Genomic DNA, 15,496 nt, shown 5'->3' with positions numbered 1-15,496 from the left:
CTCGACCTGAGAAAAGCGAACGTCGAGCGCTTTGATAAGCCAAGGTCTCCAATATTATTGAAGAAGACCCCATGCATTGGCTTATCCTTGTGTCTCCGCAGAAGTAAGGTGATCTCTGCGGCTTTTATCTGAGCTTTTTGCTGAACGTGTTCCAACTCGGTGACAGAGTTGTGGTCACCTCGTTCAGTGTCGAAAACTATACCGAATTCCTGCTCTCTCATGGTCACCATGAGAGAGCAGGACATGCAGAGAAGGGGATCCAAATTCCTGACGACTTTACAGGCCGTATCTAGTACCATTATGTCATGTAGACACTGCAAACTCAAAAGTCCACGGCCTCCCTGTTGTCAAAGGAAGTACAACCGTGGAACAGACGATTTGGGATGCAAACTCCTATAGAAATGCATCATTTTTCGGGTCTTCACGTCGAGTTGATACAGCTCCTCCCGAGTCCACTTCACTACTCCAAACGAGTAGAGTAAAATTGGAACGGCATTATTGATATTATTATCATTATTATACTTGACTAATGAATTTCTAATGTTTTGTAAGATGGTTTCAATCCAGCAATTGTTTCTATCAGGTACTACAGGAGAGAAAGGATAATCCAATTCACTCGTCAGAATAAAATAATATCTCAGTGATTTATTGTAACTTAGAGTGAAATTATTTGAAAGGAAAATAATGAAAAATCAATTTCAATGTTACACTCACCTAAAATTGCCTCCGGAATCAACTGAAAGCATTTTCTTCTCCTGTAGAGTCGGTTTGGCTCCTCCAGTAAACTTGAATTTGCAAATACTAACTTCAGTGGCGGGATTGGTATTATTTTCTGTAGGTATGGGTGGAATGAAAATTGCTGATCTTTTTCTTTTCGTCGGCGTTTTGTGATGGTCCGCCGATGAAGCGTTTCTTTTCTTGATTTCTTGGCCAGACACTGGTTGGCAGTCAGTCTCTTCAGTGTTTCCTGAAAATTATAAATTTAGTCAACGTCATGGTATCCAGATTTTTGTAAGAGAATGTTTGCCAACTGTTTCATTTTGTTCTTCTTCAAAAAAAAAGGAAAATATTTTTTGTAGAAATCCTTGAAAAATGCCTTTGTTCTATGAGAAAAATGGGTAGTTTGGTCCAATCAATCAGTAGTTAGCAAAATCGAAAGAAAATTTTGAGAAACTGGTACTGTTGGACATTCCACAATAAACGATAAAGTCAAAATGACCGTTTCGTTAGAAATATAAGAAAATCTACAAAACAGCCGCAGAACAGTTAACCGAAATCAAATATACCATTCACAACTTCAAATTTGAGAAATGGCACCTCTGCCAGTTATTTCTGGTCCAAGAACGTCCAGAAATACTCAAAAATTATCCCGTACTAAGTGATGAAATTCTGCGAAACGTTGATGCAATGCTCACCCTTTACTTTACTTTACTATCAAGAAATATTGCTTTTTCCGATGAAGTTACCTATGAACTGAGAGGACCAGTAACTCGATAGAATTTTAGACACTGCCCTGAGAAATTTTATGAATTTATGAATATCATACATACTACCCCTAATCTCAGAAAAATAAATTATATCATACTGTATCAAAGAAACCGTAAATGATTCAAGATGCCTTCATTTTCTAAAGAATTATTTCATACTTTTCCTTGATAAAATCATTTTCTAGTAATCCTGCCCCATGAAATTAAAATTCATGGTATCAGGATGTTGCACCACTCAATTATGTCGTTGTTGTTAGAGGCTATCTTGACCAAGTCTTTCCTAGCTAAAGGATTGGTAAAAAATGTACTTCTATGGAAAGGCCACAAAGATCTCTGGGATTCAATCTATTAGATTTTTTCTGTGGAGTCATCTCATACAATTCTTATTCATATACACACAGACAAATTCAACAAAAAGGGATAGGGGATAGATGCTTTGAAATACAACAATCAGGCCTCACAACCCAAGCAAACGAAAACAGACCCACCACTGATGAATAAAATCTGCCACTTAAACTCCGAACAATGTAGCTGGTATATGCAGTTTTGGCACAGCTATCTCCAACCAAAGAAGCTTTCATTTATCGAGGAGTTGTATTTTTTCAAAGCATATTCTAATTGTAATACTCGTAACGTAAACAATCTCTGTAATATTGTTTGATCTTACCTTTACTGTTGGTGCTTTTTGGTTTAACTACTTTCGGCATCAATTTTCTCAGCTCCGTAGAGTTGTGTCCTATTTTCGAACAACCAGCGCTTTCCTCGGAAGGAGGCTTGAAAGTTTGGTTATTCGGTACTATGTAGTTACTCCCTCCTGTCATTTTTTGGTACATCATCAACTGCTGCTGCAACGCCACTGGATGGATGAACACTCCAGCATTCGGCCAGTAAACATATCCACCAGGACCAGTAGTTCCATCGGCAGTCTTCAGAGGATCTGGACTAGGAGTTGAGAAAGTTTCTGGTGATGCAGAAGGAAATCCTGGTTCCGTTTTCGAGCTGATAGATGGACTTGGTGATTCCTGGACAACTTCTATGTCATCATCCGATTGAGGTTCTAATTTTATTTCAGAAGTATACGTGTTATCGTTTCTTTTCAACAGTCTTATCTTCAGATGGTTCAAATCTCGGATGCACAAATTTAACGGTTCGTTTTGGTCTTTTTTAATCTGAAAAAAATTTTAATGTATTGCATTTAAGGACACTGTTAGTTAATGTTGTATTACTTCGATTTTATAATACAATAATTGTTATGACAAATGATTTGAAATTCAATAATAGCTACAATTGAAAAAAAAGTCCAAATTCGTACTTTTGCTGTGATTTTCCTTGGTTCTCTCATCCTGTTATTTTCTTGAGTCAGTCTTCTTTCGAGTAGGCTAGAAATAATTTTGTGCTGCACGTCACTTCTATTAACATTATCGTTAATATCATTAATGCCCACTGTTTTTTTCAAAACGTTCGTGTCTTTTTCCAAATAACTTCCTGGATTTGGAGTGCCAGGAAATATGGTTCCATAGTTTTTATAAATAAGATGACAAATATCGGCTTTCTTCGGTTTCCTTCCTCTTCTGGGTTTTGAATTATCCAGCGTCATTTCTCCCATGTAAGGAAGGTCTTGATAATTGACAACCCTATTAGGATTTGTTGGGGCAGCTGGTGTAAGATTTGTTAAAGTCGAAACAGGTAGTCTGCTCGCCAACTGGAAGAATGAAGAGAAATCGTAGGTATTTGATATATTAATGGAAGTGTAAATAATTGAAAATTCTAATATATTCAAAAGCACCTTCAAACAAATTTAGATTCCGAATAAAATAAAATGAAATAAACTTCTACAACGTATCTACTGTGAAATTTCACTTTAGTATCTATCGAGTAGTTCAATTTCCAATGCACTACTCGATAGTTTTCTACACTTCTACACTATTTTCCTTTGGAAAATGGAACATAGCGATTAGTTACTTCTTATCAATATCTAATGAAAATTTAAATGTTTTTCCTTCATGTATACACAAAACTAACATCTCTTTAGTATATGGTTGACATAATATAGGGTCTTTCACAAAGCGACTCCTATCTTTGATTTGAATTAAACAAAGGGTAGGTAGGTAGGTAGGTAGGTCTGAAGTGAGTGGGTCTATTCGACCCCTTCACCGCAATCCATTAGGGTTTATTGTGGCTCACACCTATTCACACTCAGCCAAATAAACCCAGCTTCTTAGCGAAGCCGATTAGTTTGTATGGTGAGTGGTCTTTCAGGTCAGATGGTGAGAGTACGGATCTGCCAAACTCAAAGAACCTGATTCGGTCCCCAGCGGGGCAGGCACAAATATATGCTCTGCAGTTTCATCATTTTCCAGATAGAGGCGACATACACTGTCTTCCGACAGTCCAAGTCTCTGCATGTGATGATTCAAATGACAGTGACCTGTAAGAAGGCCTGTTAGACATCGTAGTTCATCCCTACTGTAGTCCAACAACTGTTTGGAATCAAGCTTCGAAGGATGAATAAAAGCCTTGGAGTGAGCCAAGTGCCAGAAGTCCATAACTCTCCTTGCCATCCAAGTGTTAAGTATTTGTTTGGCAAAGCCCAAAGCGATGCCAATGACAGGTTCTGGTCCAATGAAGCCGCTTGCAGCACCCTCCTTTGCAAGATAGTCAGTAGCTTCATTGCCTTCCAGGCCAGTATGGCCAGGAATCCAGACCAGAGACAATCTGTTGAGTCTTCCTATCGAGGAGAGTCGTTTTTGGCAGTTTGCTACCAATTTAGACGTTGCTCGGTAGGGGCCAAGAGCTTCCAACGCCGCTTGACTGTCCGAGAATATTTTTATTGACTTGTCAGTGAGGTTGGATTTATCCAATCTCTCCGCACACAATTCAATAGCGTAAATTTCCGCTTGTCAGTCGCATAAGTTCTTAGGCAGGTAGATAACTCTGTCCTGGGTCTGCGACTAAAAACATGAAAACACCTGCACCAGAACCAGAAGGTGTTTTTGATCCATCTGTGAACCAACAACTATCTGCTCTTAATATTTCCTTCTCCCGCAGGATCCAGTCCTCTCTACTCGGGAATAGTACTTTATAATTTATTAAACAAAGAGTGAGTGAGATATCATCGAAGTTTTTCATTCGTTTGAAAAACCTATTGATACCATCATGTGATACAACATTGTTCAAAAGTCCGCCACAACTTCTCTAGGTGAGGCGCATCCGAAACATCCAATTTTCCGTGACTCTGGCACATAAATCAGGCTGAATTTGACAGATGGCATGATTTATGTAGGCTTTGAGGACTGCTGTGGTTTCTGGCTTATTCGCATACACCTGCGACTGAAGAAAACCCCACAAAAAAAGTCTAACAGGGTCAAATTGCACGATCTCGGTGGCCAGTTCACATCACCCCCACGTGAGATGACCATGTTCTCAAATCGCTAGTACAGAATATCCATTGGAGCATGAGTTGTGTGGCACGTAGCGCTATCCTGTTGAAACCACATGTGGTTGGTATCCAGATCATTCAATTCAGGCCAAAAGAAGTTGGTAACCATCGACCTACGAGTATAGAGCTCGCCGTTGCTGGCCAGGCCATCGTCGTTCTCAAAGAAATATGGACCGATGACGCCGCCAGCCCAAAATACACACCAAACAGTAACTTTTTCGAGATGCATTGGACGCTCTTGGATCCCATGTCCCAAATTCGACAATGTTGTTTGTTGACGTGCCCATTTATCCAGAATTGTGCCTCATCGCTGAAGATGATTTTTGATGAGAATTAGGGTCAGTGGCCAACTGTTTCAGAGGCCATTCAACGAGCACACGTCGTTATCTATGGTCGCTTACCTTCATTTCCCGGTTCAGTTGAATTTTCTACGGGTGCAGGCCGAAGTCACGAAGCAAAATTCGCCAAGTTGTGGTCTGCTAAAAGCCATGTTCCTGTAAGCGACGCGAAATCGACTGCCTCGGATTCTCCTGATGATTTTTGATCAATGAAAGTTTTGATAAAATGCAATAAAAATCTAAATAATTAGGTATTTTGTGTGACATCAATATTCTCTTTCATTCAGGATGTCAGCACAATCAATAACATTGTTCAACATATAATCTTGGGTGCAAAACCGACTGTAGGACATTTGTTCCAAGAAGTCAATTTGCTCAGCATGTAACCGTTTCCCACTTACAGATGACTTCTCTTTCTCCTCATCTGTTTCAAAAATAATGATAAATTGAGGAATATTATTGTGATCTCCTCACTAAAATTATTGAATCACTCATCATTATTTTCATTGAAATTTCTTCCTCTTCGAAGACTCCGGCTGATCTGTAGCTGGTTGTAGTTGGTTGTCATTATACAAAGAAACAATAATGCCTTCTTACGCCTATTGAATTATGTGGATATGGTCGCCTAGAAAAGCGACAGCTTTCGTTGGATGTCTATATTTTTTATCGTAGTCAACAACTTTATGTTATTTTGTCCCCAAACATACTACACCTGGAGTCACACCTGCTGACAGCTTGAATGGAAAGGAACTCTTCCGGATTCAATATGGCCATTTCTTTTGAAATATCTGACTTTTGTATGGTATTCCATCTAGATCTACCTCTTCTCCACATTGTTCTAGAGAGAGAGGCTAGATGGACTGCATATAGACTTGTGCACATTGCCAATTGCACAAATCAATTTAATTCAGAGTGCTGTTGACTCACACTGTTGTACTGTTGATTCACACTGAAAGTCAAAGTATTCTGGAAATGACCTCTAACTGTATGCCCCCAACTGTCAACTACAAACTGAGAGAATTATTACTGAGAGAACTGGATCCTCCAGGAGAAGGAAATATTAAGAGCAGATAGTTGTTGGTTCACAGATGAATCAAATACATCGTCAGGTTCTGGTACAGGTGTTTTCAGTCGCAGACCCAGTACAGAGATATCTACCTGCCTAGGAACCTATGCGACTGTATTCCAAGCGGAAATTTACGCTATTGAATTGTGTGCGGAGAGATTGGAAGAATCCAACCTCATATATACAATAAAACTATTCTGGGACAGTGGCGTTGGAAACTCTTGGCTCCTACCGAGCAACGTCTAAATTGGTAGCAAATTGGCAATAACGATTCTCCTCAATAGGAAGACTTAACAAAATGTCTCTGGTCTACATTCCTGGCATTACAGGCCTGGAATAAAATGAGGCTGCTGACTCTCTTGCAGAGGAGGGTGCTGCAAGCAGCTTCATTAGACCAGAACCTGTTAGTGGCATCGCTTTAGGCTTTGCCAAATAAAAATTGAACACCTGGATGGCAGGAAGATTTATGGACTTATGGCAGAATATTCCAGTATTACTCTACTCCAAGGCATTCATTTACCCTTCGAAGCTTGACACCAAACAGTTGTTAGACTATAGTAGGGATGAACTACGATGTCTAACAGGCCTTCTCAGAGGTCCCTGTCATTTGAATCATCATATGCAAAGACTCGGACTGTCGGAACACAGTGTGTGTTGCCTGTGTTTGGGACACAGCCGAGCATATACTTTGTGTCTGCCCCACTGGGGACCGAATCAGGTTTTTAGAGTTCGGCAGAGCCGTACTTTTACCATCTGACCTGAAAGACCACTCATCATATAAACTAATCGGCTTCGTTAAGAAACTGGGTTTATTCGGTCGAGTGTGAATGGGTGTGAGCCACAATAAACCCATGCCACAATAAACCTAACCCAACCTAACCGTCAGGTATATCAAAAATTCGATGTCCATACAAATTTATTATTATCACACTGTGAGAAGAGACGAAAGAGGCAGTTGTAATGATGATGAGCCTGTATGAATTTTCCTTTTCATGCTGCATTCTAATGCATTTTCCTTTTCAATGTCAGTATTTCACTGGAACTGATTTTGTTTCTTTCATTTGTCAAATTGTTTTTTTGAGGAACATAAACCATGGCTTCTTAGTCAAAGTTTATTATGAATAGACTTAGCGTCAACACGATCAAAGGTTTTTTAAGGCAGAATCTTATTTTTCAACATAGTCTTCTTTCAACTCTTCACACTTCTTCCAGCGATGCTCCCATGACTGTAAGACGTCCAAATGGTTCTCGGCGGTTTTCCTTGCAAAATAATTGTTCACGAGCGCAATTTTCATATGAGGGAACAAAAAGAAGTCGCTTGGTGGTAGATCTGATGAGTGAGGCGAATAGTCAAGCAATTCAAACCGTATTTCGTGAATTTTCGCCATGGCAGCCTGTTAGGTGTGAGATAGTGCGTGGTCTTGGTGAAATCGTCTAGCACCATTTGATGAACATTGGCGATGTTTTTTGACGTCCCGAATGTTCATCGTCTTCTAAGCGCTTACGGCCACGTTTAAATTCAGCTGCCCAATATTTCAATGTAGTAAATGATGGTGCAGAGCCCCCATACACAGAATCCAACTCATCTTTGATTTGCATAGGCATATTGTCTTCCAAAAACAAATATTCAACGATAGCTCGATACTCGCCAGCGTCCATTTTCTAAAAACATTCACATCACTCAAACGACTGTTACATAACAACTACGCATCCAAAATGTCTGAAATTTGGTGACTAACTGTCAACAGATGAACAACTATATTCACTAGCTTTTATTTACTAGTGCTGCTATCTTTATGTTGAAGTCGGAAACTTTCAGACCGCCCTCGTACGCATTTTTTCATCACCAATCTTTGTATTGAACAGCTGAATAAACCTAATCAAGTTGAGGGATGATAATTCCCAAAAGAACAATGATTTTACATAATTTCACAATATATAGAAACATTACAGATTAAAAAAAATTAGACAATGTAGGTCGAAAGCTTTCGGGTCTCGAAGCATCACTGTAGTTTTTTTATTCGTAGCATATTCAATAAAATATTGAAGATATATAGAAGGTCCTTAGATTTGAATTCACTGAAAAATTAATGTCGAAATGTCGTAAACCGTTAGATGAAGTCAGAAATCTGATATGACGCACACTATCTCCCGAGTTACGTGGAAACAGCTATCAAGAAACGTGCCTTATCTACAGGAGCCCGAGACTGCAAACTCATTATATTTCAAATCTTGTAATAATTGTCTTAATAAAAATTCATTCTTTGTACTGCTCTCGAAGAGAATAAACGCTTTTTGAGTCTTATGTGAAATCGATTTTCTTTTTAAAAACTAAGTTCTCGATTTCCAATACATAATTGGCGCAGTCGGTAGGATTCTCGCGGTCGTGAAAAAGAACATTTGCATTGTGCCAAAAATCGTTTTCGTGACTTTGAAGTTTCAACTTCTTCAGCGAGGATCGAAGGGATTCAAGGAGCTCTCTGCAGAAAAAAGAATCGGGAAAGGAACCAGGAGACTACAATCACCAAACTGTAAGTGCCAAATTCCTTTTCGACTTTCCTAAACCCTCTTTTTAAGGACTTTGGGAGAGATAGGGTAGTGACGTTGATTCCAACTGAATATTGGATATTGACATTTCATTTACTTGCAAAAATAACAAATAATAACTATATTGAACTTGAAAGTTAAATTAGTGCCGATCGATAGATACTGAATTCTATTGATCAAAATCAACAATATATGAACGATATTGAAAATATTTTACAACTATTAAATAATCTGTCAGTCGAAGACAATAATCAAAATATTCCAAACATGCCACCAGCGGAACCTCGAATGGTCGACTGGAACCTTTTTAAATCTCGTTTGGAAAACATTAAACCCTACGATGGGGATAGTAATACTCTTAATAAATTCATAACTCGTTGTCAAAGCCTGTTGAACGATTATGCCATATATGGAGATGCTGCTTTTCAAAAACATATACTTGAATGCATTCAAGAAAAATTAGTAGGAAAAGCAGAAGCAATGGTAGGAAACAGGATAGAATTAAATACTTGGGAAAAACTAAAAAATGCTCTTTGCCAAAGTTTTTCAGATCGCAGGGACTTAGATTGTTTAGTTCAAGAACTCACGAGAACTAGACCTTATAAGGGAGAAAACCTTATTAATTTTGGGAGTAGAATACAACTGTTGAAAAGTAGTGTTGTCCAGAGAATAAGTAATGATGTCAATTTAACCGAACCCGAAAAATTATGTCATATTAATCACTATGATAAAACAGCACTGAGTACCTTCATTGCAGGGTGTACTGGCATCCTGAAAAATAATATGCATATTAAAAAACCAGCTTCACTGGAAGACGCAATGGCGTACGCGAACGAATTTGAAAACTTTGAAAGAATGTATGGAAGTTCAAACGAAACAAAAAATACAACTCCCAGGACTAATTTGGTTCCTAAACCACAATTTGGTAATAATTCACAAGGGCATAATTTCAATAACCAACATTATTTAAATCACCAACCCCACTTTCACCAATACCCCCAATTTTCTGGAAATTTCAACACTTTCCAGTCACAATATAGTCAAAAACCAGTTTGGCCAAATCAGCCTATACCTGTTCAACCTAGGCAACAACAAACTAGATTCCCAACAAATCGTGACGTCTTCGGACCCCCAAAAAATGTCTTCAAACCTAATCAAATACCACAAAACCGATTACCTAAACCCGAACCAATGTCGACAACCTCGAGAAACCCAACTGTAGTATCAAGAAACCGACAATTTCAAAATCACGGATTTCAAAATTTCGGAAATACTAATCTGAATTCAAATGGACAACAACGTAGGAATCCAAACTTTGTTTTCGAAGAATTACATTCTAACGAATATGACAATCAATTTGTGTCAGACCCTTTCTATTCTAATGAAAATTTATACTCCCCTCCTGAGTATCAACATGATCAATATCAAAATTCCTACGATTTCAATACCGAAACACCCAAGCCTGACGAAAATATAGAATTTGATAATGACCAAGACCAAAATTTTCCTTCGGACAACCAAGACGAAAACCTGACATAGAAGAATTTAATGTCTTCTCAAACAACGCCCTTCCTTACATAGAAATTCAAAATCCCAAATCGAAACTCTTGATCGACACAGGTAGCTCTAAATCTATAATACGCCCAACAATAATAGAAAATTTATGTCCAAACACAATTTATCATTCGAACACTGTCTTAAAAACAACTTTAGGTAGTAAAAACATTAGATATAGAGCTCTTGTTCCGTGTTTTCCAGAATTTAATAGTAATTATGAAATTGACTTTATTTTATTTGATTTTCATGATTATTTCGACGGTGTGATTGGTTTAAATGATCTGATCAATATGAATCTTAATATTGATCTCACAAATAACCGATTGATTGGGGAACATGTAGAAATTCCTCTCAAATATAGAGAAAGTAACGACAGTAGTTTCAGTTTCTCAGTAGGTCCCAAAGAAAAAATTATCAAAAATTTACCGGTCAATATTTCAGATGGAGATATTTTGATTGAAAGAATTTATTTAGGAAAACTTGTTATACCTCGAACTCTTACTTCAGCAAAAAACGGACTAGCACCTATTGAAATTCAAAATCTTACAGATCAATCCATTACGATGACATTAAACAACAATATTGAAGCAATCCCTTTCGAATCGCAAAAATTCGAAACATATAAATTCGAAGCTTTTTCTATCCCGCCACAACAGACAGACACACACATACAAAAGAATGAAATACTGGATTTCATTCGTACCGATCACATGAACTCTGAAGAAAAATCCGCTATTACAAAGCTCTGTAAGGAATATGCTGACATATTTTTTAAACCAGGTGACAAACTGACATTTACCTCGAAAGTCAAACACATAATCAGAACAAACGACGAAATTCCCGTACATACAAAGTCATACAGATATCCGTATGTTCACAAAAATGAGGTACAACAACAGATAAAAGACATGCTTGACAAAAACATCATAAGACCATCCTGTAGCCCGTGGTCATCACCAATTTGGATAGTGCCAAAAAAGTTAGACGCATCAGGTAAACAAAAATGGCGTTTAGTAGTTGACTATCGAAAAGTCAACGAAAAAACTATTGACGACCGATATCCGATCCCGAATATCGCGGATATACTAGACAAACTTGGTAGAGCTCAATATTTTACCACGCTGGACCTTGCTAGCGGGTTTCACCAAATTGAGATGAGTAAATGCTCTATCGAAAAGACAGCTTTCACCGTGGATAACGGGCACTTCGAGTACTTGAGGATGCCCTTTGGGTTGAAGAATGCGCCCTCTACCTTTCAAAGGGCCATGGATGAAGTCCTGAAAGACCTACAACACAAAATATGCATGGTCTACATGGACGATATCATAATTTTCAGTACCGGCCTTCAAGAACATATTCAAAATTTAAAATTGGTTCTTACAAAATTAAGGGAAGCTAAATTAAAAATCCAACTAGATAAATGCGAATTTCTACGCAAAGAAGTAGAATTTTTAGGCCATATAGTCACAAAAGATGGGATAAAACCGAATCATATCAAAATTGAAAAGATAAAAAATTTCCCATTACCTAGAACCCAAAAAGAAATTAAATCATTTCTAGGCCTTCTTGGATATTATCGGAAATTTATAAAAGATTTCGCTAAAATCACCAAACCCATGACTTCATGTCTAAAAAAGGACAATAAAGTCGAACATACCAAGGAGTTCAAAGATTGTTTTGAAACTTGCAAAAATATTCTAATCTCAGAACCTGTGTTAGCTTACCCAGACTTCGAAAAAGATTTCGAACTCTCTACCGATGCCTCTAAATATGCATTGGGTAGCATTTTGTCTCAAAATGGTCATCCCATTTGCTATGCATCTAGGACACTAAACTCTGCTGAAATAAATTACTCTACAATAGAAAAAGAACTGCTCGCAATAGTTTGGAGCTGTAAGTATTTTCGACCGTACCTGTTTGGCAGGAAATTTGTGATTTATACAGATCACAAACCTCTGCAATGGCTTTTTTCCTCAAAGGACCCAAACTCAAGACTTGTGAGATGGCGCCTAAAATTGGAAGAGTTTGACTATGTCATTAAATACAAAAATGGTAAAAATAATCAAGCAGCAGATGTCCTCTCTAGATACCCACCTAATTTTGAGATAAATGCACTAGAAACAATGTCAACCGATGTTAATTTGGATGACATTGATGAAGTAATAGAAAAAGAACTAGAAAACTTGAACAATCTTCCAAATCTAGACAATGAGAATATCACTGATTTCTTAGAAAATCAGTCACTATTGGATACTCTGCCGTCAAGTACTGGAAATCCAAGAGTTAATATAATTTCTAATATATTAGTAAAACCGGCAAACAAAGTCAACCCCGAACCAGAGGTGGACTTGGAAACAGTACATACTTCTGCCGAAAACCCTATATTGACAATACCAATAGTAGACCGATCTTTAAATACATATAAAAATCAGCTAGTTATGACAGTTGGAGACATAGACAAAACCAAAGTTAGACGAGAAAAAGTATTCGAAAATATCCGACTATACATCACTTTTCCAAAAGTCGAACTCGAAAATCAAATTAAAACTTTTGCAAGAGAATATTTGAACCCCAAACAGCATTATGCTCTGTACTTTAAAAACCCTCAACTTTCGGAAATATTTTCTGTAACTATCCAAAATACTTTTAAAAATTCCTCATTCAAATTATTGCACTGCACAAAATTTTTGACTGACGTAGAAACGTTGAAGGAACAAAAGCAAAAGCTAGAGTATTACCACATATACAAATCCGGTCATAGAGGAATGAACGAAGTGAAAATGTCATTAGGTTCTCGATATTATTGGCCGAATATGTCTATAGATATAGAGAATTATATCAACAATTGTGAAACATGCCTAAAAAACAAATATGACAGGGATCCCCCTGCCATTAAGTTCAATCTGACCCCCACTGCATCCAAACCATTCGAACATATTCACATCGACGTTTTTAGAATATCTAACCATATTTACTTGACCATTATTGATGCTTTCTCCCGATACGGCCAAGCATACCCTTTAAAGTCGGCAACAGGAATATCAATAGTTGAAGGTCTTTTGAATTTTGTAACTCATCATGGGTTACCTCTAAAAATTACAAGTGATTGCGGTACGGAGTTTAAAAATCAAGATTTAGAAAACTTCTGCTCTCTTCACCGTATTCAACTTCATTTCACCACAGCGAAGAATAGCAACTCAAATTCCCCAGTAGAACGTTTTCATTCTACCTTAATTGAACATTTTCGTTGTTTAAGAGAAGAAAATAAAAACCTCACCCCAGACCAATTGGTAAAATACGCTATATTGAGCTATAATAATTCTATACATAGTGTAACCAAATTCACTCCATTTGAAGTTATCAAAGGACATATTGACGATTCTAACCCCTTCGATATGAACGATAACGTTATTATATCGAATTATATTCAAAATCACAAGGAAGTTAGCAAAAATATGTACGAAAATATACAAAGAGCAAATCAAACAACTAAAGAAAAAGTAATAACTAGAGCAAACGAAAAAAGGTCAAACGCCCCACAATATACGGGTCGAAAAACAGTTTATATAAAAACTAAACCCCGAAACAAAAATTTACCAAAATTCAAAAAGGTTACTATCGATCAGGAAACCGATAAAAAATTAATCACACAATCCGGAACATATCATAAAAGTTCTGCTAGAAAACCCAGAAATATTAAAGAACAAACATTGTTACAGGAAAATCAAGAGGATGAAGTTTCTTCTCCTTTGCCTGGTCGTTCAACTAACATATTGTAAGGATGACATAGACGTTACCAACCTAGACAATCTTATCCTCCCAATACAACTAGGAAACGCTAGACTCATATACACTAAACATACCTTTCTACACTATTTGGACCTTAAAATCATCATCGATCAGATACAAAATTTGAATAAAAATTTTAAATCAATCGAAAATAGTATTTCCAAAGCTAATGTAACTAACCCAATATCTTATCACGGATTATCGGAAAATATGCTGATCAGAACTAAATATCTCATTAGCACTTTACAGAGAAAAATCGACAATCTATTACCTTCATTCCATACTCGCAATAAAAGAGGGCTAATCAATGTAGTTGGTAAAGTAAACAAATGGCTTTTTGGCAACCTCGACTCTGATGACGAGGAACGTTATAATAACGCTATTAAAGTTTTGGAAAATAATCAGGAAAAAATTATTCACGAAACCAATCTCCAAATTTCTTTGTCTAAAACATTAATAAACCATTATAACAAAACCATTAGAATTTTCAACGCGAATCAAGAGAAGTTCGAGCGAGATTTGAAAAGATTTCAGGTAACGATTAGTGATACAATAAGAAATGTCGATAATTACCTTAGTTTTCAAGGAACACTATTACAATTGAACTTAGACTGTCAGAATTTGATAAACTTTATAGATAATATCGAAAATGCCATTATGTTTTCAAAACTGAACACTTTGCATAATTCAATTGTATCTACTACTGAACTTCAGGAGATGGCGACATATTTAATGAAAATATATAACCAAAATCAAGTTCCAAATTTTAAGAATACACTCACGTATTACCAATTTTTAGGAACGCAAGTCAGTTTCGTCAATACCAAATTGATCTTTGCAATACACGTCCCTATTGTTAGGCCCAAATTCTTTGAATTCTATCATGTATATCCTATTATCCAAAATCACATGATGTCTTTCCCCAAATACCCATATTTGGCACGGAACCAGGGCGATATCCAGTTCGAAAAAGAAGATTGCCCGTTCCTAGAAAATACATATTACTGCCCGGAGAACTTTGCGCCACCGGATAACTGCACACTTCACCTTTTTGAAGGAAAAGCCTTAGAGAAATGCCACCTTTTGGAAATCAACGTGCAAGATCCCATTGTAGAACAAGTAACACAAGATCGAGTATTGATAATCCCTTTCAAAGAAGAACGCCTATATTCCAAATGTAAAACAGATCAATACCTAGAAATCAATTCTCCAGTATTGATCAGAATCCCACAATCATGCGAAGTCCAAATCCATGATACAAAATATGTAAATG

The 15,496-nt window shown here is 37.1% G+C and overlaps 1 protein-coding gene across 2 annotated transcripts in view; it reads right to left on the bottom strand.

Moving 5' to 3' along the window:
• LOC111505573 (uncharacterized) overlaps positions 1-15,496 on the bottom strand; it is a 34,793-nt gene that overhangs the window by 3,293 nt on the left and 16,004 nt on the right. For both annotated transcript variants that reach the window (XM_023160408.2, XM_023160401.2), the window contains exons 4-6: positions 2,800-3,189; positions 2,155-2,656; positions 715-967 (exon numbers count right to left, since the gene is read on the bottom strand). In XM_023160408.2, the coding sequence (XP_023016176.2) occupies positions 715-967; positions 2,155-2,656; positions 2,800-3,189 (1,145 nt within the window). The remainder of the gene's footprint in view (positions 1-714; positions 968-2,154; positions 2,657-2,799; positions 3,190-15,496) is intronic.

The sequence above is a fragment of the Leptinotarsa decemlineata genome, unplaced genomic scaffold (assembly GCF_025532065.1).
Source record: "Leptinotarsa decemlineata unplaced genomic scaffold, Ldec_3_MD MMD2_tig00026336_RagTag_RagTag, whole genome shotgun sequence".
In the NCBI taxonomy this organism is placed as follows: domain Eukaryota; kingdom Metazoa; phylum Arthropoda; class Insecta; order Coleoptera; family Chrysomelidae; genus Leptinotarsa; species Leptinotarsa decemlineata.
This window is presented reverse-complemented; position numbering and strand designations above follow the sequence as displayed.